The sequence below is a fragment of the Nymphaea colorata genome, chromosome 3 (genome assembly GCF_008831285.2).
Source record: "Nymphaea colorata isolate Beijing-Zhang1983 chromosome 3, ASM883128v2, whole genome shotgun sequence".
Classification (NCBI taxonomy): Eukaryota; Viridiplantae; Streptophyta; class Magnoliopsida; order Nymphaeales; family Nymphaeaceae; genus Nymphaea; species Nymphaea colorata.
In genome coordinates, this window is record NC_045140.1 from 15,766,910 (window position 1) to 15,789,946 (window position 23,037).

Sequence of the window (23,037 nt, forward strand, 5' to 3'; positions counted from 1 at the left end):
ATTGAAAAAAAAAATTGTTGCGATGGTCTTAGTGATGTGGAGTACTTCAACTTTTTAAATGTTTCCTCATCTAAAAAAATAGGCAAATAAACCATAAGGTCCATCTAAAAGCTAATGACGGCTGCACAACAAAAAAAGAGGTAACACTAAGACAACCAGTGTCGACAATCTTAGAAGGGCAAGTTCATCAGACCACCCAAACCAGAGGATAGTTCGGCAAAAATTATTCGGCTCCAGTCTATGTTTTTTTATATATATATAATACTGAACTTCGAGTAAGTTTGATGTTTTGATGTCAAATGGACATCACTTTGGATTGAACAGTGCAAATTTTTTTATTTATAATAATAAAAAAACGCAGCAGACATTGGATGATGCTTTTGCAAGGAGTAAGTAAGGGTGGCTTGTGGCTTACTGCTACGGCAATATGTCACCAGGCATCGCAGACAGCTCAGACTGATCGGAGATGCTTGACGCCTACAGGGAGGGGAGGCCACAGCCTCCCCAACAAAATTTGCCCTGCGAGGCAATTTTTTTTGAAAGGGAGAGACATTCGCCACCACCCGACGCCGTTGGGGTTGGCTGATGCCTCCCCTTTCAAAAAAATTTGTAGAGGGGAGGCACTGTCACCTCTCATAGGTGGCTCTAGCAGTGCCACCGGGGTTTCGTCGGCAGCAAGGCAGGGCAGCGGAGGGCCAGCGGTGGCCTGTGGGCAGGGTAACGGGAGGGAGGAATGAAAGAAAGGAAAGGATAGAAAAGGAAGGGAGAAATCAGGGAGAAAGAATGGGTGAAAAAAAAAATTAAAACAATAAAAAAGGAATAACTTTAGAACCGTTCAAACATCAAAGTTACCAAAGCTATATTCAGTTTCCCTTTATATATATATATTTATATAAGAATTATATGTAAATCAAATTGATTGTTAACAAAAAAATTGAGCGTTAATTTTCCAAGACATGTTACCCAGTTCAACCATTAAGAGTGATTGTCCATCACTGGATGGTTGAGATCAAAATCTACCCGATAATATGATTTGCAGATCGTGTGACGTGGGGCAGATGGACTTCTCTCCTTCGGCTGCAACTCATCACCCAGTTTGAACCTGCCGCCACAAGTTTCCAGACAAGCAGCGTGGGACTGGCCATGGGGGTTTGACTTTTGAGGTTTCATCAGTATTTGCGATCATGGTGGAACGATTGCTTCTCGTCGTCTGGATGCTGCGCCAATAATTAGTTTGTATTAGCTTGTGTGATAGGATATTGATTCCTTGAAGTGGTGCGGTGGGGGAGCGCGGGCGGAGGGGGTGTTGAGAGTGTGTGTGTGTGTGAGAGAGAGAGAGATGGCGCTGCAGTTGATGTTGGTATGCCATGGGTTGGCAACTCTCCTGGTGGTTATTTCCTTCTTGTGCGGCCAGTGGCCCATCTTCCGGGGGACTTTCATTGAGAAAATCCATTACTTCATTACAGTCGGTGCTTACGATTACATCCTGTAAGTTTATTATTAATTTTACCTTTCTCCTTCTATTTCTTTTGTTTTTTGTTTCCCAACCTTTCGCACCTCCGTGATGAAGCCCCCTCTTGACTTCCATAAAAGATCGCAAAGCGCCTCCACACTTCCCTTATTTTCCCATTTTTTCTTGGAGCTCCTTTCCTTATTGTAAAAGGTGGAGAATGGAGATTACGCAGGTCCCCGAAGGGGTGGCAGAGTTGGTCGTCGCCTTCTCCTTGGTTATCGGGGGTGACAATTCTTTTCTGCTTCCTCGTCCTTGTCCTCCTCCTTGTCAACAAAAGTAAAAGACAGGAGCTGCACAAGACAGAATTCATATTAATTTCTGGATATTGTTACACTATTATTTCCTTTCTGCATTTGTTAGTTGTTTGTGGTTCCCTACCAAACTTGGGGACGATGGTCAGTTCCCTCAGGCGACCTGATGGATGTTATACTCCGGAAACCATAGATCGTTCTTGGCCTACGCTGGTTGGTTTCTAATCATACGACAAAGTTCTGACTTGCTCATGTGGGGCTTTTAATCGTCGATTTTTCAAAAAAGAGACGTGCCCATCATCATCGTCATCATCGAGCCCTTTACCTACTATATTGGCAGAAGCATGCCATCTTTTCTTCTATTCGCCGAAGTGCCTCTTGCGTGCTTGGTTGCAGCTTTAATCAACCTTATTTGGGAGATTTTTCTGTTCTAGAAGCCCTGGTTGAGTTTTGCATGGTGACCAGCCATGCTACTCGATTAGTGTGAGCTGGTGGCAATGGTAGGGTAGCTTTCTAGGCTCGTGATTGGAGTTATATGAGGATGGAGATCTCTTTTTTTGGATGGATGACTTTTGCAGGCCAGTTTTTCGTTTCTTCCTTATTTTGGTTTAACTACTGCCCTTACATTCTTTTCGTCTTAGTTTCTTTTTTCTGCTTACATTCTTCAGTAGGACGTCCTCTTTTTGTCCTTAGTTTCTTCTTTTCGCAGATATTGTTTCTGCATCACTTACCCTTGTCCTATTAGAGTACTGGGGTCATTATATGAGAGAGCGAATACTTTTTTCCTCTACCCTACATGCTTCAAATGATTCTCTATTTGTTTTCCTTTTCTCAATTTATCATTGGAATTTGGTTCCTCATCGATTCCTTGCCTACAGCAGTTTTGCTTGTTTATCTGACGATAAAATCCTAACAATAATTGCAAGAATGAATATCACATGTTTCTTCCAGTCTGTCGATGTCTCACAATTTTTAGCAGTTTCTGTCAAGCCACCATATTTTCTTTCATCAAGTACCAAATTGCACCATTTGATTGCTTATTTATCATTGTTGCAGGCAATTTATTGTTGCTGTTTTTGGCTCAAAGGGCAGAAATGCTTTCCTTGCTGTGGAGCATTACTGTTGTGAGCGCCCCAATCCAATTCTGCAGGTGTTGATCTGCACAAAAGTTTGCAGCATTTTCTAGTTCCTGCTATCTCAGTGGCCTTTTTATGGAATGTTGTCGTTGTTGCTATGGATTTTTGTATCATGGAAAAAGGATTACTCCTTTGAACTTTTGTCAAAAATGACATTTGGAAATGAGAAAAAAAGTCATGTAGAAAGAAAAAATTTGCATATGAGTTGTACATTAATATTTTTCTCCATATGTTGGTGATATTAGAAGAAAGGAATATTCCTTTTTGAACTGAACGTGTCAAGATTCAGGTCAAATTTGTAAGTGAAAAAATAGTTACATGTAAAGAAAACTTTAATGAACACTTATCTGAAAGTTTGACATGTTCACAATTCTTTTTTGTATCTAGAAAGTGAAAATCAGAGGAGGAGATATTTCTCCGTCTCCAGGAAGGAGAATATTCATGTGAAAGTCTCAGAACTTTTCGGAAAGTTTCTTGCATAAGCATTCGTTATCTGGAATTTTAGAAAATGAAACTTTTTCTCTTCCACAATATTTTCTTTATATTTTCCACTTATATTTTAAAAGGTTTGGACTTTCAAATGTTCAGAAGAAAGCTTCAGTTACTCAGTACTATATGTAGGCTTACTGGTTTCTACTAAGGTCAGTTGCAGTTTCAGAATGTACTAATTTTGTCTAGGTTTCGTACATGGCCCTCTTATGTTTTTTCCATTTCTTGCAAAGAAGTCTGCGCTGCAAGGAATTCTCTTTATTCCAGCCGTTGAGTATTGCAACTAGATATCAATGTCATTTCTTATTCGTTGTGGAGACACCATTTTTTCTTGTCAAATTAGGTTTGATTAAAAAAAATCTTCTGTTTAGGCATATGTTTTTTTTTAAGGTTCCACATGGGCATCTTGTGTGAATGCTGAATTCAGTTTATAGGATCTGCATAAAGCCTTTCTATGCATGCTATTCTGTTCTTAGATATTTCTTGATCTTGATTTGGAGGGACACGCTAGGAGCTCTCGTTTGCTAATTTTTGGAAGAATGTTTTGGATCCAAATAATGAGCTATGTAGTGCAAAGGAGTATTGCTTTTATCCCATCTTTCCACTAATATTGAATGTATACGATAAGAAAAAACTTCTGAATTACTAAATGTGGTGTTTTGCTACTCATGCTGAAAAGCTATAGGTTGGATTTGCACAATCGTTATCCCATGTTTCATAAACTCTATGAACCATGTGCTCATCTTTATGAACTTTCGTTAACATGTCCAAAATTTGTAACAACCCGACCCACTCCTGGGCTCGGGCCCCTGGTTCGGCGGATTCCAACTCGCCCTCTAGCAATTTCGGCTCTAACCCCAAAAGGCTAGGAACCAGGACAACCATTTATGGTAATGATCTCTTTATAAACCCTTGAAGATTCCAATCTTCAATACGAGACTAAATATTTGGGTCATTACAATCCACCCCTTAAGGCACACGCGTCCGCGCGTGTTTGGGACCCTAGGTCCGAGTGTTCAACCGGCTTTGATACCATTATAACAACTCGACCCACTGGTTCGGTGGATCCCAACCTGCCTTCTAGCAATTTCGGCTCTAACCCAAAAGGCTAGGAACCAGGACAACCATTTATGGTAATGAACCCCTTTATAAACCCTTGAAGATTTCTTACAATCTTCAATATGGCACTAAACATTTGGGGCGTAACAAAATTGGCTTTGTGAAATCTAAAAAGCATGTAAGTTTATCCCACAATAGATCCATAATGATGTGCTTAACTATTAAAACTTTGATCTCATCTTCAGAATGGTAGAAATTCAGGCATTTATCAGTCACCATCAAACTGATGCATTCTTTTTCTCTTTAAATTCTTTTCATCATGATAGTGATGGAAGCAACTTGTGTCTCACAGCCTATAATAATTTTAGATCAGAATAATTACTAAAAACAGATAATTCATGCTAGTGATTCAAATGATATTTCTAATATTCTTCACATCTCTTTCTAGATCTTCAAATTCATGCAAATAACTCATGTACTTGACGATCTTCTTTCTCTTGGTGTATTTCATCTGTTTTTTCAGTGCTGGATTCAAGGTATGTGCAATGCATGAAGTTAAAAAAAAGAAAATCTATTAAACTTGATGCTGCACTCTTGCAGACAAGTGCATTATCCATGATGATCTATACTGTCTCATCAGGCCAACTTCTTTGATTGTAACACCCCAGAAGTTTAGTCCCGTATCGAAGATTGTGAGGGATATTTAAGGGCTTACAAAGGGAGGCCATTAATGAGATGATTGTCCTGGTTCCTAGCCTTTTTAGGGTTGGAACCGAAACTGCTAGGGGGCGGGTTGGGATCCACCGAACCAGGGGCTCGAGCCCGGAAGTGGGTCGGGTTGTTACATTGATGACTTCTACAAATTCTCTTCGAAATATTTATCCTTGTATCCTCTAAATACATAAGTTGTTCTCTAAAACATTGGGACTATGTCACATAGGTACGGGTACAGGTTCAGACTATTTTCAGAAAACTTGGGTGCGGGAGCACGGCTATACATATTTATAAATAAATAAATAAATAAATACAAATATATATATATGTGTATGTGTGTGTGTGTGTGTGTGTGTGTGTGTGTGTGTGTGTGTGTGTGCGTGTGTCGTGTGTGTGTATATATATAACCGAAAATAAGAATTCAAATGAACTAAATAATACATTCGTGATTCAAAATTTACAAATTCTAAAGAAGAAATTATTGAACAAAATATGAAAATAACATACGAAAAAATAAAAATCCAAGATATATTAGCATTGAACTCTGATGTAGAGTTATCTAACTTATTTGAAACAACATTAGTTTTTTCTTGTGGAGGCATCAGACATGTCGTCGACTTATACTGTTCTACATTTCTGATTTTCTGTCTGGCTTGGGAGCACAAGTGAAAACTGGTTATGGTGCTAGAGTGACTCCTTCTGTTGCCGAGTCTGTTGTGGTTAACATAAATAAGAATAACAGAAAGAACAGAAAATAGCCACAAAAATAGAGACATGAAGTAGCTCGAGAGTGAAATCAGAAACTATATGGCTTCTCCACAAAAAAAAATGTCAATAACAAATTTGGCCAATCAGAGATGATCATGTGATGGAAGGAGAAGAACAAGAAAACTGAATGCCCAAATTCAGAAGAGGAGGAGAAAGGCGTTGTGATAGATGAAGAATCCCTGGTGTTACACGACGCCCAAAACTTTAACTCTTGTGAAGACAATGCCCAAAAATCCACAGTAATAGATGTACGCCAGAGATATGCTGTTTGCAGGAAAAAGTTTTCTGGAGGCATGCTGTTTGCAAGAAAAAGATCACCGAAGATATGCCAAATGCCTCAACCAAGCAGGCGCAAGTAGAATATGTGTTTACTTGAGTATAAATGAAGTGATAAAGAAAAGATAAACCCCAAAATTTTGGACAAGAAAGGACTTAGTCAACTTTGGCCGAGTCCTAAATCGGATGGATACGGTCCCGGTACGTTGATCGTACCCGGTACTGTTTGACTTGTACTTGGGTCGTATCCATACTTGTGCCTTATCCGACCGGTACGGGTACTTTGCCTCTACAGCGGTACCCATGTGACAATGCATTGGGACATCACGTGCATTTTCTGCGTAAATACAGTGAAAAGATAGTGTATATGTACACACTTTTTAATATAATTTACGTACTTTGTTTGTGTGATATATGCAGTTGTCCACATGAATGACTCCATTAAACCAACCTGTGATTTGGTTGACTTGGCCAAAACCCAGTTGACTCAGCCTGGTCATTCCATGAGTCAGGCTGGTCTTATCGATCATAGGTTTTTCCATTTTCTAGACCAGGTTGAGGACCTAGGACCAAGTTCTTTAACGCTGTTTCTTTGTTAAGTTTTCCTAGCTTTTGTCATTCAATGGTGTGAGTGCCAAATTTGATTTCTTGTATGTTCTCATGTTTTTCATGATTTAGGTTGTTGTTGGATTTGCATTGCCTAATTAAGTTCTTATTTCAGATATCTGGATTTGGATTTAGATACAGATCCAAATGAAATATTAATATGTAATTTAATGTTTAAGATTCAGAAAATTAGTTATGCATACTAAAAATTTTACATTTTTTAATTATAAGTAAATATGTTTGAAAATGTGATAAAGATCAATTTTTTGTCTTTGAAACAAAATTTGGTGGGTGTGCCATAAAACCAAGTTAGTAGTATGCTAATGTGTCAACCAAACAACCAAATTGGTTCTCTATGTATCATAAAATCAGTTACGAAACTTAGTTTAATGTAAGTAAATAGAGGCAATCCATTTGGGTTCTAAGCAGCCTTATGGAGACTCTTTTGGCTAGACACACTTCTTGGTCCTTTTCCAACTGTTTCATTTTGGTACAGGGTGATGGCCTGGTTGTCAAGCCATGGACTAGTTGAGTAGTCTGTGGTCTGGCAGCTAACCCTGGACTGAAACTAGCTCAGGTCTAGTTGTGCTGTAACTGCCTTTAGTCACAGACTGGGTTGGGTAGTTGCTGTCTGATTGGTGGTTTAGGTCCACACAGTTTACATTTGGTTAGTGTTGTTCTGTTTATCTTTTGTTTAAGTAGGTTTAACATTTTGAAAGTTAAAAAACTGTTACTAAAGTCAGACTTGCCATATGTTTATTTTTTGGATTTGGGCTCTCTTTCTCAATCTGGACAGGCTTTGGAATATATGTGTGTGCCTGTGTGTGTACGTGTATGTGCATGGGGTGCATAATAGTTCTGCATATAGCATTAGATATTTAACCCTATCATCATGCAATGTTATGCACGGCAGATGAACTATGATGTTTACTTGACTCATAATGATACATTTTGTCCTCCATTAATTTGTTGGGTTTACATATTCTGTTTCGAGACCTCTTTATTGATTGTACGTAGTCAACTGACTTGGACTGTCCTGGGTTGTCTAGTCTAGACTAGTCTCAAGTAGTCTTTAGTCCTGAGACTCTCGAGTAGTTTTTTGAGGGCCATGACCTACCTGTGTCTGACTTCTGATTTTGACAACCTAAGTGATGCCTCCCTTGACTGTCTCTTATTTTCATGTGCTTCTTTCTATTTTAATTACTGACTTTTTTTTTCCTCTATGAAAGAAATTGTTTTCTTTTCTTGCAGATAATATACCTGACAATTGTTGGAGTAACTTATTTTCTCATCATACAGTCCTCATTTGCCTATATTCCTGGATATTATGTTTCTGGTTTTCACAGGTCTTTCCTAATCTTGTAGCTGAACATCAAAGATAAAGTTGGTTGCAATCTATGAGATCTCTCTCTCTGTCTCTGTCTGTCTGTCTGTCTCTCTCTCTCTCTCTCACACAATCACATATTTCATATGCTTCTACAGGTATTCCAGCTTGCTAGCAGTTCTTGTGGGTATTCTGCTTTTCCTTTTGACAAGCTTTTCTGATCCAGGCACTGTGAAAGCTGAAAATGTTCTGAACTATTTATCTTCTTATCCTTATGACAACATCATATATGTGGAAAAGAAGTGTGCAACATGCAAAATTTCAAGGTCTCAGTAAACTTTTGTTATCTTCGTAGACTTTCTGCTCTTCTCATTCATTCAGAAAAATTTTATGGTACTTGTTATCCAGTGTAGACCTGCGAGATCAAAACACTGCAGCATATGTAATCGATGTGTTGCGAGATTTGATCACCATTGTGGATGGATGGTTGGTATATTTCCCTTCATCATTTTTATTGCCATTTCTTTTATCTACAGCTCGACTTGCATTTAATTGTAGTAATTTCTAATACAGAATAACTGCATTGGAGAGAAGAATACTCGATATTTCATGGCTTTTCTACTTTGGTAATAATCTTTAACCTAAATATCACAAGTTTAGCCTTAGTGAATGGGTTTTTTTGTTTTCTCAATCTAGATGTAGATGGATTTGCAAAAGTTATACGCCCGAAAGCTAGCTTCATAGAAGTTATATTCATTTTGACCCTGATTACTCAGTTGTTGCCTGTTGTAGCTTTATGGTTAGAAAGAAGAAAGAACACTGAAGAATTGATTCCTGGTAACTTATAAGAGGTTTTACTAATGGAATGTGGGAAATTCAGGTTTAAATATAGCTATAAGATGGTGCAGAAGTTAGCAGGAGAATTTGAAAAAATGCATATATTAAAAAGAAGGATGTTCTTTCTTCATTTGGGTGGACAATGTCTGATCTATTATGGCGGGTGGTTGGCTTGATAAATGTTGCCTGTATAGGCACGTGTGTTAAAGCTAGCATTTTCTTTAAGCATCACATTGTTTGGATTTTTGATACCTTCAGTCATTTTAACTGGAAAAAGGCTTCTGCATGGGTATTCTTCTGTTTGTAGGTAGGTGGAAAGTGGAAATAATAGTTTGTAGAATTTGATGTTCGATGATCACTGATGAATCAAAACTAGTTTTTGTAAGTTCGAAAGCTTGACAGCTATTTATAATGAGCCTCATTGCTACTGTTAGAATATGTTGTTATGGGAACCGGGTCCATATCTGGACCCGGTTCTATGGGGCGCGGGTACCGAGGCGGGCTCGGTACCCTAGGCGGCTTCTCCTCTCTCCCTCTTTATATTGTCACTTGTGTTTAGTGTTGAATTAAGTGAAATATAATTTTCTCTCTCCTAGGGTTGCAGTGAGCCCCTAGGTCAGAGCCTCCCCGTGGTTTTTCACCTCTTTCTGAGGTTTTCCACGTAGATTGTGTGTTTGTTCTCCACTCTCTCTCTTTGTGGTTCGTGTTTCTACATGGTATCAGAGCCAAGGGAGTTGGAGAAGCGTTTTTTCCGAGGATCGTCAGGTTTTTTCGTCGCCCGACGCCGTTGAAGTTCCGGCGCCGCTGCTGCCCGTTTGACGTCGCCCTACTCTGCCGCCGCTGTCCATTGTTCTGCCGCCGCCGTCCTCTGTTCCGACGCCGCTGCTGCACTTGTGACGTCGCCCTGCTCTGCCGCCGCCGTCCTTTTGTTCCGCCGCCGCCGTCCTCTGTTCCGCCGTCCTCTGTTGCGCCTCCGCGGTCCTCCGTTCGGCCCGTTCTTTGTTTCTGCCACTGTGGGTGGCCTCTGTGTTGCGCCGTCGCCTGCTTTCCGTTGCCGCTGCCTCATTCCCGCCGCCGTCGCCGCTGTCTCCTTCCCGTCGCCGTTGCCTCTTTCCGCTGCTGTGCCTCTTGTTGCTGTGTGCTTGTTTGTGATGGCAGAAGCGATGGGGACTCAAAAAGATGCCGTTCTTGACACGGGCAGCGCCTCCAAGACTGAGAACGTGCCGCTCCAGGTCACCTCCATCCGTCTGACCAAGGACAATTACCTATCTTGGTCTGCCGCTCTCGAGATTGGGATTACTAGCCGTGGGCGTCTCTCTTACATCACTGGCGACAAACCTGCGCCCATCAAATCTGATCCTCAGTGGGCCACGTGGGCGTTGGAGGACAGCCAAGTGAAGGTGTGGATTATCAGCTCCGTGTCATCCGATATCCAGCCCCTCATTCTGCGGAAGCCGACCTCTTTTGATATGTGGACTGTGCTTGCAAAGATGTATGGTCGCAAGAAGAGACATCTGCGCACCTATCAGATTAAACGCAGTATTTACTCTCTGACACAGGGTGATTTGTCTGTTGCTGCCTTCTATGCTGCCCTGAAGACCAAATGGGAGGAGCTAGATTATCATGTGACTGATGAGTGGACGTGCGGTTCAGATCATTCCCTCTACTGGGAAAAGGAATGGATGGACCGTACGTTTTTGTTTCTGGGAGGCCTGCGGGATGAATTTGAGTCTATTCGTAGCCAGATTCTTAATGGTGATGAGATTCCGGGGATAGAGGAAGTATATGCTCGTGTTGAGTCTGAAGAACAACGTCGCCAGGTGATGCATCTTGACACCGGTCATGGCCCTTCTGCCTTTGTCAGCCGTGCCTTAGGGACTGGGCAGCGTCCTGCCTGACATTGCACTCATTGCCACAAGTTGGGGCATTCGGTGGATTTCTGTTGGGATCTTCATCCCGAGAAGAGACTGGTCAGAGGTCGTCCTCCCTCTGGCAAGCGTAGCCCTACTGTGTCTGATTCCAGTCCGAGCAATTCTTCTAGTGGTGCAAAGTCCAAGTTGTCTCCTGCACAACTCAAGGAGCTACAGGCGTACATCAGCCGTCTATCTACTACCCCTGAGGAGTCCTCCACGTCTGAAGGGGCTCAGCTAGCCCAAGCCCTCGTTGCCTCGACTGATCAAGGTAACCCTTCTCTTGGTGATTGGATTGTTGATAGTGGAGCCACTCACCACATGACAGGGGACTCTAAACTCTTTCAAGAATATCAACTTTCCTCTGGCAAGCAACGCGTGTCTATGGCAGATGGGTCTTCTATCTCTGTGGCTGGGAAAGGGAGCTTGTCCCTGCTGAACAAATATCATCTCCACAATGCCCTGCATGTTCCAAATATTCCTGTGAACTTACTCTCTGTCAGCAGTATTACTAAAGAATTAAACTGTAATCTAATTTTCTCTGCTGATCATTGTTCCCTGCAGGACTTGGTGACGGGGAAGAGGATTGGGATTGGTTCGGTTACTGATGGGCTCTACAGGCTGCCGGTACAAGTTGCTTCAGCGTTGATTTCTGCCACGAGTGGTCACTTGTCTGGTGTGAATGATAGATCTACTGTTCTGCGATGGCACGAGCGTCTTGGACATCTCCCCTTCCAGTTAATAAAGAAGTTGTTTCCTCATTTGTTTGCTTCTGTCTCCATTGACTCCTTCGCTTGTGAAGTGTGTCAATTGGCTAAACATGTCAGGGCTTCATACCCTATTTCTTTGAATAAATCCACTCATCCGTTTGCCTTAGTTCATTCCGATGTTTGGGGTCCTTCTGGAGTACCCACGTGTGGTGGTTGTCACTATTTTTTGACGCTTATTGATGACTACTCTAGATGTACGTTCGTGTACTTGTTGCGAGAACGTAGTGAGGTTCCAGCAGTTGTGAAAAACTTTGTTGCCTTTGTTGAGACTCAATTCCATACTACTGTTCAAGCTTTCCGTACGGATAATGCAAGAGAATATGTCTCCCAATCCCTTGATGAATTCTTGAAAGGAAAGGGTATTGTTCATGAAACCTCTTGTAGTTATACCCCTCCTCAGAATGGTATAGCTGAACGTAAAAATCGTCATCTATTGAATGTTACCCGGGCCATTATGTTCCAACGTCATGTCCCGAAGCGGTATTGGGGTGATGCACTTCTCACTAGTGCACATCTCATTAACCGTATGCCTACTAGAGTGCTGGATGGTCAGTCTCCTTATTCTTCCCTGTGGCCTACTCAGAATCCGTGGCCTCTTACTCCTCGTGTCTTTGGGTGCAGTTGTTTTGTGCATAATCATAGCCCTACTCTCAAAAAACTTGATCCCCGGTCTATTAAAGGAGTTTTCTTGGGGTACTCTTCCACTCAGAAGGGGTATAAATGTGTGGATCCCACTACTTCCAAAGTATATGTTTCGAGGGATGTCACATTTCATGAACATGAGTCGTATTTTCCGGTGAATACTCTTCAGGGGGAGTGTCTTGGGAACATAGGGGAAGAGTATTCCTCTAATCAGCTGATTCAGTTTATGGAGTTTTTGGATTACAAGGTTAGTCCCAGTGTGATTGACACGGTCACGGTCAGTAATGAGAAGGGCAGTCATATGGAAGGGGTCACGGTGGATGCTCAGCCCACTGTTGCCCGGGATCACTTGTTTGGCAAGGTTTATGTCAGAAAGGAGAAAGCTACTGTGGAAGATGTTGGTGATGAGGATAGAACCAATCCCAATCTTGTGATCTCCCCGGATGACCCAAGTCCATCGAATGAAGAGCTCCCTATTGCTTTGCGCAAAGGCACCAGGTCATGTACTTCTCACCCTATTCAGAGATTTGTTTCTTATGCTAAGCTCAGTACAAATTACAAATGTTTTATCACAACCTTATCCAAAGTTGTTATTCCCAGGTCGGTGGATGATGCTAAGGATGATCCCAAGTGGTTACATGCTATGACGGAGGAGATGGGTGCGTTAGCTAAGAACAAAACATGGGAAGTTGTTGATATCCCTAAAGGGACACACTTAGTTGGCTCTAAGTGGGTTTACAACGTGAAGTACAAACCTGATGGCACTGTAGATCGATATAAAGCTCGTCTGGTTGCAAAGGGGTTCAGCCAAAAGTATGGGATCGACTATCTTGAGACCTTTGCCCCTGTTGCAAAGTTGAAGACTGTGAGGGTTATTCTTGCTCTTGCTGTGCACAAGAAGTGGCGCATGGACCAGCTTGATGTTAAAAATGCGTTCTTGAACGGCCATCTGGAGGAAGAAGTCTATATGAGCATGCCTCCCGGGTATGTTCAAGAGGGAAAATGTTGTCACCTCAAGAAAGCTTTGTATGGCTTGAAGCAGTCGCCTAGAGCTTGGTTTGAGAGACTAAGGATCGTTATGAAGTCTACTGGGTACAAGCAAGGAAATGGAGATCATACCCTATTCATAAAGCAGAGAGATGGTCTGGTGAGTCTTCTCCTTGTCTACGTTGATGATATGATTGTCACGGGCAGTGATGAAGAGGAAAACAGAAAGATGAAAGAGAGATTAGCTAAAGAATTCGACCTCAAGGATCTGGGTAAGCTGAGATACTTTTTGGGGATAGAAATTGCTCGATCAGAGACAGGGCTGGTTATGAATCAAAGGAAGTACACTCTTGACTTACTAAAGGAGACAGGTAAACTTGGTTGTAGGCCCTATCTTACTCCTATGGAGTCGGGAACTAAGATAAGTATCAAGACGGGCACCACTCTGGATGAGGAAGGAAAAGGGCGATATCAGAGGCTAGTCGGTAAGCTTATCTATCTTACTCTAACTCGCCCTGATATCACGTATGCGGTAAATGTGCTAAGTCAATTTATGCATGCTCCCACGGATTGTCATTGGAAGAGTGCAGAACGAGTGTTGGGGTATCTAAAGAATGACCCAGGAAAAGGGCTGCTGTATACTCGACAAGACAAACTTACTATTGAGGGCTACTCAGATGCAGATTGGGCAGGTTGCACTGACACAAGGAGGTCTACTACAGGGTATTGTATCTTTCTTGGAGGTAACCTAGTTGTTTGGAGAAGTAAGAGGCAAGAAGTATGTTCGAGGTCTAGTGCTGAGGCTGAGTACAGGGCTGTTGCAATGGGGGTTACAGAGATGCTGTGGCTGAAGATTCTTTTGACTGATATTGGTGTGGAACTGGGAGATAAAATGAAGATGTACTGTGACAACAAGTCTGCGATTAATCTTGCCAATAATCCAGTTCTACATGACAGGACCAAACATGTGGAGATTGACCGTCATTTTATCCGGGAACGCATTGACTCAAAGGAGCTGATTCTGCCATATATGAAGTCTGAAGATCAAGTTGCAGACGTCCTAACTAAAGGGCTTTGTACTTCTTCATTTGAAAAGAATGTTAGCAAGCTTGGCATGTTTGACATGTATGCCAAGCTTGAGGGGGAGTGTTAGAATATGTTGTTATGGGAACCGGGTCCATATCTGGACCCGGTTCTATGGGGCGCGGGTACCGAGGCGGGCTCGGTACCCTAGGCGGCTTCTCCTCTCTCCCTCTTTATATTGTCACTTGTGTTTAGTGTTGAATTAAGTGAAATATAATTTTCTCTCTCCTAGGGTTGCGGTGAGCCCCTAGGTCAGAGCCTCCCCGTGGTTTTTCACCTCTTTCTGAGGTTTTCCACGTAGATTGTGTGTTTGTTCTCCACTCTCTCTCTTTGTGGTTCGTGTTTCTACAGCTACCTTGTGGGTTAGTTTGCTGGCATTTTTAAGTATTGAACTGAAATAGGTTACTGGGCTCGCAGATCAGTTTTAGGTTAGATCTCTACTTCTTGTGTCTATAGGATGATTTTATTTCATTTTAAAACATGTTTCTGGATATACCATTTCTAATTGTGGAGCTTGACTATAATGGGCCTGACAACAAAAAATGGACCTTGTTTTGGTAGTCAGTTGTCATAGGCAGCTAATAGGACCAAGTTAAGCTATTGACTGACACCTTATAAGGACCCCTTTGGTGTAGAAAGGTTACTATGAAGTATAACCTCAACTGGTGAAGCACAATAATCAATAGAGCAAGTAATACATGTAAGGCAAAACCAGGGGAAGATGTGTGTATCTTCTATATGATTGCTATTCTGCCCCTGTTGGGCAACCTCTCTCTCATGCTAGGATGTGCATGTGACCAAGTCTGGTGACCCACATGCTTTGCAAAGTGCCTAACTGTCAAAATCTTTAACCTATATCATACCTACTAATGACATACAAAATAAAGGTGAAGAGTTGTAGCATGACAGGAAAATAAGTAATGAAAAGCATAAATAATATAGCATAACTGCGTCCAAGTACGTGTTTGTCTCTCCAGGATGTGCTCATACACAATCCAAATGTATACAAGTGGATTGGTTTGCATTCTCAAATTTGCAAAGTCTGCAAGGTCATCTTCTCTCCATGTCAGTACTGCTATTTCAAACAAGTTATCCAAGTTCAGTGAACTGTGCAAAATTGTTTATTGTGTACACATAGTGGCACATAACTGACGAACCTCTATAGCTAGACATGCACATCCTGGATTTGTAGGTCCAAAAGAGTTTTTTTTGGTCACCTCCTATCTTGTCAAGGCGCCCGGGCGCTGCCTGGGCACCAGGCAGAGCCTAGCGCCTAGGCGCGCCTAGGCAAAAAAGGGGACCAATATTTAGTGATTTTTATATGTCAAGTTATTTTGACTAACTATTATTAATATTTGAAATGTGGAAACAAACATAATCAACTTAAACAATAAAAAAATAATTGTTGTCTTCTTTGAATTTGAAAAAAACAATTGAAGAAGTTTAACATTACTCATTAAATGTAATCTAGCAAGCAACAAAAACAAAAACAAAAAAAAACTGAATCTAATCTCTAAAAGAAGGAACGGTAGGAAGGCTTTAATCCATCTGTACTTAAAGAAAGACATAGTATAATAAAAGTGACTAAGAGTACATAATAGTATACGTATAAGTACATAACAATAACAATACATATAAGTACATAACTATACTAATGTATACATATAACATGTATCACAATATTACATATTATATGACAGGCTAACAGTATATACATATAGTAGGTTGATGCAATACTATATAACAGGCACAACAGACTGTACATTACAATATATGCATATAACATGTTTTACAGTACATATAAAATGAATAACAAATCGTATTACAATACAATTTAACATAATAATGTATACATATAAGTTTATAACAGGTATAACAAAGTGACAATACATATGACTATATGACATAAGTACGTAACATAACCATATTAATGTATACATATAACAGGTAGAGGTATCACAATACTATATAACAGACTAAGTGACTAACAGTATATACATATAACAGTACACATATAACAGCATAATCAATTAATACAAAATAAAGTACACAACAATATATGCTCAATTAAGAAACTTTAATTGAAAGGGAAGGTGAATTTTCACTTTCCGATGGATTAGGCATGTTGGCACCTAGACATATTCCATCACCTAAGTCATGGACTTAAGCGATGGGTGTGGACTCATGCTTAGTCCATACCTAAGCAAGGCATAGACGAGGCCTTAACAACATGGGTCACCTCATGAAAAGATGTGCTTCACCCTTGCTGATGGTAAGTCAAGCTTAATAGTCAAAAGCATGCTTGGTTGCCTGCCTAGGCGTGTCTAGGCCTCAAATGCTCACTCTTTTTAGGTAGTTTGGGCACCCTGCCTACCTAACAAAGTGAGCGCTCGAGGCCTAGACATGGTGCACACCTACCTAAGAAAGGTGGGCACTAAAGGCGTAGACATGCCTAGGCAGGCAAACAGAGAAAAAAATGTTTTGAAATGTCTTCACTTTTTATTTTTCTTCTCCTTCTTCCCTTTCTCTTTCATTCTTTTTTCTACTCCTCCTCCTTCTTTCTCCTCATTTTTGCTGTTTCTAGCCCAGGCCTTTTCACAGGTCCACTGCCTAGGCCAGCACTTCTAATTACTAAGAAGTCACGACTATAGGTCAATTTCCTTTTGAACTTGAAAATGTTTGCATCACCTTTTGTTCCATATTAATTAAAATGATAGGCATCACTCAAAGAACCAAGGTATGTGTTTGATTGTAAAGTGTATCACATTATAAAGCTGCCATACCTTCAAAAATGTCTTTTTCTGTAGGCACTTCTTGCTATGCTTATATGGGACCCTGATTCTCTCCTTGATCCTTGTTGGGCAGTTGAAAGAGCACAAGGTGATTTATATTCTAACTGGTATGTGGATCATCTGCAGTTAACATCTTAATGATTGAATAATTCCAATATTCCTTATTTGTCACATGTTCTTTTCTTGCAGTATACTACGGAATTGAAAATTCATTTTGGAGTTTGGCTCCCCATATTGTGCAGGTACCAATCTTTTCTTCTGCAATATATGTTGTTGGGTTAACACTATCTAGCAAAAGTCTTGTCACTCAACATGACCAAAGTCTTCCAAATTGCATCAACCATCTATACCAGCTAACAGTCTATTCTGAAGCGTAATCCCATTTCAAACTAAAGGCCAGCTTGGTTCGTTCATGCCCATTAACTCATTTGACATCGACAAGTTGATCTTTGCCTTGTGTTTGCTGAAACGTGTTGGAGGAAAAAGAAAAGTGAATGACATTAGAAAGCCCTAATCACGTTAAATAGTGATTGGGGTGAAATTACATAATAGTCCAGCAAAATAAGAAAAATAATAAATAGACCCCACAACCTTTTCAAATATTCTGCAACTTTATTTCTTAACACTCTCCCTCAAGCTGGAGTGTATATAACAACCATGCTCAGCTTGTTACAATGCTTACAGAAATTAGAAATAGGAAGAAGTTTGGTAAACACATCAACAACTTGATCTTATGAAGCAACATGAATTGTAGAAAATAGAAATAATCAACTTGAGTTGTATCCTTGGTGTAGTGATAATCAACTTCAATGTGTTTAGTCCTCATGAAATATTGGGTTATTGGCAATGTAGGTAGCAACTTTATTATCACACATCATCTTCATAGGTAAGGAGACTTGAATTCCTAGACACACAAGCACAAACTTTATCCATGTCATTTTTGTGGCATAGACTTTATCCATGTCATTTTTGTGGCAGTTTGTGCCATAAATAGAAGGCCCTTTCCAGAAGAGAATTTTAAATATCTGAGCACCATCATAGCTACGTCCCAATGCACTTTCCATGGTTTGTCCATCTCGTGATAGTAACATATAAGAGCTTACCTATTAGAGACCGATACATTTTAGTTTGTACCTGCTCTGAATCCTCATCATGTAAGTGAACTTGAGGATTTATAGGAATAGATGTAGGTTGTGCACCCAACATTGTTGTCTCCTGTAAAAAGATCCATGACATACTTCATTTGTGGCAACACAATGCCTTCATTATTCCTTGCAGCTTCTATTCTTAAGATTTTTTGTCACGAAATTCTGCTACGAATTAATTTTTGGAATCTTGGATGTCATATTTGTTAAATCCAGCAAACCAAAACATAGAAAACAAGAAGATTTAATGTTATTTCATTTTGCACGAGAGTACATCAGCAGCAGCATCAACAACCTTCTTCACATCATACTCATCTTGTGTAAAACAGAAAGTTACAGCAAGAGGGAACAGAACCCTGACACTCTACTAAAGACATAAAATATAAGACTACCCTTAGTTAATAAACGACTGACCTCACTTACTAGGGCTAAAACTGTAAACTAAGTTAAAACATTACAGTAATGAGGACATAAAAAGACTTTGACTGATATGAGCAGAATTAGACCTATTAACTTTAACACTCCCCTTCAAACTTGGCATGATTAAGAGAGATCATACCAAGTTTGCCAACAAATTTCTAAACTTAGATGGTGACAGGTTCTTTGTAAACATATCAGCAACTTGGTCTTCAGTCCTTATATATTTTAGAAATATTAATCCTTCTTCATATGCTTTTCTTGTAAAATGACAATCTATCTCAATATGTTTAGTTCTTTCATGAAACTCTGGATCTTTGGCAGTATAAATAACATTCATGTTGTCACACATCAACATAGTTTTATTAACAACCGGAACCCCAATCTCATTTAGCAGCCACCTTATCCATATTATCTCAACTGTAGTTTGGGCCATGGCCTATATTCGGCTTCATCTGTAGATAAAGCCACTCCGTTGTTTTTTGCTCTTCCAGGAGATCATAGAATTGCCAAGTAAAATACATCGTGGAAATTCGAGTCTTTCAATTCTTTCCCTTCACAAGGCTTTAGTTTCACATTGGCCTCCACAGATGAAACTATATATTTTTTTTTCATCATATAGTCTAGCCTTAATCACCGAATCGGCTGCATACTTATGTTGGGACAAAAACAAACCTTTTTTTGAGTAGGCAACCTCAAGACCCAAGAAGTATTTTAGAAATCCCAGATCCTTCATTTCAAACATGTGTGCTAATTTTTTCTTTGTTTCATCAATAAGTTTGAAATCATCGCATGTAATAATCATATCATCAACATACAAAAGTAACAAACATATTCCTTTTTCTATGGAAGAGACAAACAAAGCTGGATCATGTAAACTTTGACTAAATCCAATTTCTTTAAATGCTGAACTGAACTTTTCAAACCAAGCTCTTGGGGCTTGTTTCAGCCCATATAGAGCTCTCTTCAATTTACATACTCTTCCTTCTAAATCTGAAACACCTTAAGGAAGCTGCATGTAGACTTCTTCATCTAAATCTCCATTCAAGAACACATTCTTTACATCAAGCTGCCATAGATTCCACAGTCTCTTTGAAGCAATTGCAAGAAGGTTCTAATAGTGGTCTTATGAGCAATTGGAGCAAATGTCTTTGAATAATCTATTCCAATCGTTGATTAGACTTTTGCAACTTATCTTGCCTTGTACCGTTCAATTGATCTATCTGCCTTTGTGAATACCTACTTACAACCCACAACATTCTTCCTGGAGGAAGTTTCACCAAGTCCTGAGATTTCATTCTTTCTAGAGCATTTAGTTCCTCATGCCATTCCTCTTTAGATGCTGCTTCCTCATAAGACTTGGGCTCATCATAAGAATGAATCAAGGAAAGGTAAGCATGATGTTTGGGAGAAAAAGAATCATAAGAAACAAAGAGAGAGGGAGGAATTGAGACTTTTTAACTATGACGTACCTGTGAAGGAGAAGGAGCCATGTGGGAAGAGGATGAGGAGGACTTCTATCCATGAATTGGAGGTTCAGGATCAACAGAAGGAATTAGATCAGAATTGGCCTCATTTGGTCCGTCTTCAAATGGCTCAGACTGCTCAAGAAAAGGCACATGAATAATGTCTTTTTCCCTTCTTTGATAGACTTGGCTGATGTCATTTTCTTTTTCAAAATCATCATAAGAGCTTCCTCTTCTACTTTCTGGACTGCCTTTCTTCCTTTTCAATCTTATACTCTGAGGGATATGTAGGAAAGATAGATGTACATCACAATTCTTTATCTTTTTACTTTCTTGTATAAAATATGGCTCATACTCATGAAATATTACATGCCCTGAAACCCACATTTTCTTCCAATTGGATCATAACATTTGTAACCTTTCTTATTTTCTGAGAACTCCAAAAAACAACACATTGCAGCTCTAGGTGAAACCTTGTCTCTTAATTGCTTTCGTATAAGTACAAAGCAAGTGCATCCAAAAACTTTCATCATGTTGTAATTTGGCTTATGTCCATACAATTTCTCATAAGGAGGCATTCCACTTAAGAGTTTTGATGGCATAGGATTTATTTGATATACCACCACACAAACTGCATTAGCCCAATAGTCCTTCGAAACATTAGTAGCAAAAAGAAGAGATCTAGTAGTCTCAAGTATGTCTATTTTTCCTTTCAGCGACTCCATTTTGTTTAGGTGCATAGGAACAATATTTCTAGTGTAACATACCTTTCTTCTGCCAAGTGCAAAAAATATAAATAATTAATTTAAATACTTAAAAATATTTAAAAAACTATTTTGAAATTGACCTGTAGTATTATTTTCAAACACCTGACCAATGTATTCTCCCCTTGAGTCTGAATGTAAGATTTTGGCTTTAGCTGAGAACTGAGTTTCAATCATAGCACAATACCTTTCAAATATATCATAAAACTCGTTTCTATTTCTCATAAAAATATCCAAGTAAACCTAGTATAATCATCTATAAAGGTTACAAAATACTCGTTTCTATTTCTCATAAAAATATCCAAGTAAACCTAGTATAATCATCTATAAAGGTTACAAAATAAGCCGATCCCCCCTTTGACAAAATGGGAGATTGGCCCTAAATGTCTGAATGTGTCAAGTGAAATGGTTCTACTGATTCGATTTCTCTCGGACAAAAAGGTAAAGATGATTCTACAGTTCTACTATCAACTGATTGAGCTTTATTTTTCCTTTTCCGCAGTTTTCTTTCTTTCATTTCTTATTACCATGTTAATATTTCTTCTTTTTAAATTTTTGTGCGTAGTGGTTATTGGGCACCTACAACACACATATTCTTTTGATAGTATTCCTTGCGGTTGTTTCATTGCTGCTAGCGGGTTTCTTCATATACCATGCTCATCTCTGTCTGTCAAACACCACGACTAACGAGGTTTGTTGAGATCTTCATGCGAAGACTGCTTGCTTTTTCTAGGTGACTTTATCTGATGAAATCTTGTATTTTGAAATTTACAGACTTTTAAGTGGGCAGACTACATAAGCTGGAAGACCCGAGTAAACAAGGCTAAGGCAAGCAGCGCAGCCCTCAAGGAGGGTGCTTGCAGGGGTGGCTTGGTGTATGGCAAAACCCATTCCCAAGAAAGAAGGTGCATCTGGCCCTTCTCTGCCTTGCGGTGGGAGGAGGAGGAAGCTGCTGCTTCTAAGGAGAACCTATATGATCAAGGGATGTTGTATAATCTGTTTGAGATCATTTGTCCACTATCAGAAAGAGCCTCTTTTTCACGGAGGAAAGCACTGTGATGCCCACTTCATGCTGGTTGGCACTCAAATTATCCATTTTTTGGCTCCGACTTTTTTATGCCTTCCACCAACCAAGTATTCGATGTATTCATCACATTTATATTTATTAGTCTTTTTTTCATATTTTGAGTTTGAGACCTAGGCAATCGTCGAAATTTGATGATGATGGTTACAATCTGCTTCCTGGTTGGATCATGGTGTCCACCTCCATGTGCTATGGTGATTGCCTTGGCAATGCTAGCTTGTGACGACTTGGGCATGACCTATTTTGATGTTCTGGCCACAGACGTTCTTGTAAACTTACCACTATTGAGCATTTGTATGTGTCAAATGATGTTCATGTATGGCTGCGGTGCCATTGGAAAAGCTTGCCTGAGCATAGCACGAATGTATTAGAGGGTGGAAATGCATGAGCTTCAGGTAGAAGTCAATTCTAGCTCATTATGCCAGGCAAGACTGTGAGTCCCCTTCTGGTAGGCCAAGATGGAGAACATGAGGCCCTTCGTTGTCATCTAAGGACCATCTTGGAAGCTCTCCGTCTGTTCCTGTTTTCAAGGGTTCACTAGTGGATGATTTATGAAGTGTTCTGCTGGTGCGTTTTCTCTTGGTGTCTTATCATTTCAAGTGATCTGTTTCTGTATGTTTGTGCCCCGCGGCATGAACAGGAACTCCATGTTTCCCCTCATGTTCTCATGATGTGCAGGATGCGTGCATTCCGCGAATCAAATGCTCTCCATGGTTCCCCCTGGCCGGTTGCTTGTTCAAGGAACTGTACCTGGTTATGGCCATACCGTGGACTTAACTGGTGCACGTTTCCTTGTTTAGAACGGTGATACGCATGCCCTTTCTGTCGCCTTTCTTCTTCAGCGTCCCATCTGTTCGGTTTTTTTAGCACCTTATCTTCAATGCCTTGCTTGGGTGTCTGGAGGTGCTTCGTGATAAATGAGTTTTAGATGTTTGCATAAAAAGCCACGTAGAGCACTTCAGGGCAGAAGAGGATCCAACACGATATATCTTAATATGCATAAA

At 40.1% G+C, this 23,037-nt stretch overlaps 1 protein-coding gene across 3 annotated transcripts; it reads left to right on the forward strand.

Annotated features, from left to right (window-relative positions):
* Positions 1-750: 750 nt before the first annotated feature.
* Positions 751-22,129, forward strand: LOC116250179 (probable protein S-acyltransferase 17). Of its 3 annotated transcripts, XM_031623650.2 has the most exons (10): positions 755-1,488; positions 2,821-2,914; positions 8,064-8,158; positions 8,295-8,462; positions 8,550-8,622; positions 8,710-8,762; positions 17,173-17,264; positions 17,347-17,399; positions 21,515-21,640; positions 21,724-22,129. In XM_031623650.2, the coding sequence occupies exons 1-10, from the start codon at positions 1,340-1,342 to the stop codon at positions 22,006-22,008; spliced, it is 1,188 nt and encodes a 395-aa protein (XP_031479510.1). In that variant the 5' UTR covers positions 755-1,339; the 3' UTR covers positions 22,009-22,129. The 3 variants fall into 3 exon arrangements, with proteins under 3 accessions (XP_031479512.1, XP_031479510.1, XP_031479513.1); XM_031623652.2 differs by lacking the exon at positions 8,064-8,158 and having other exon boundaries at positions 751-1,488; XM_031623653.2 differs by lacking the exons at positions 755-1,488; positions 8,064-8,158 and adding an exon at positions 1,554-1,737.
* Positions 22,130-23,037: the final 908 nt, after the last annotated feature.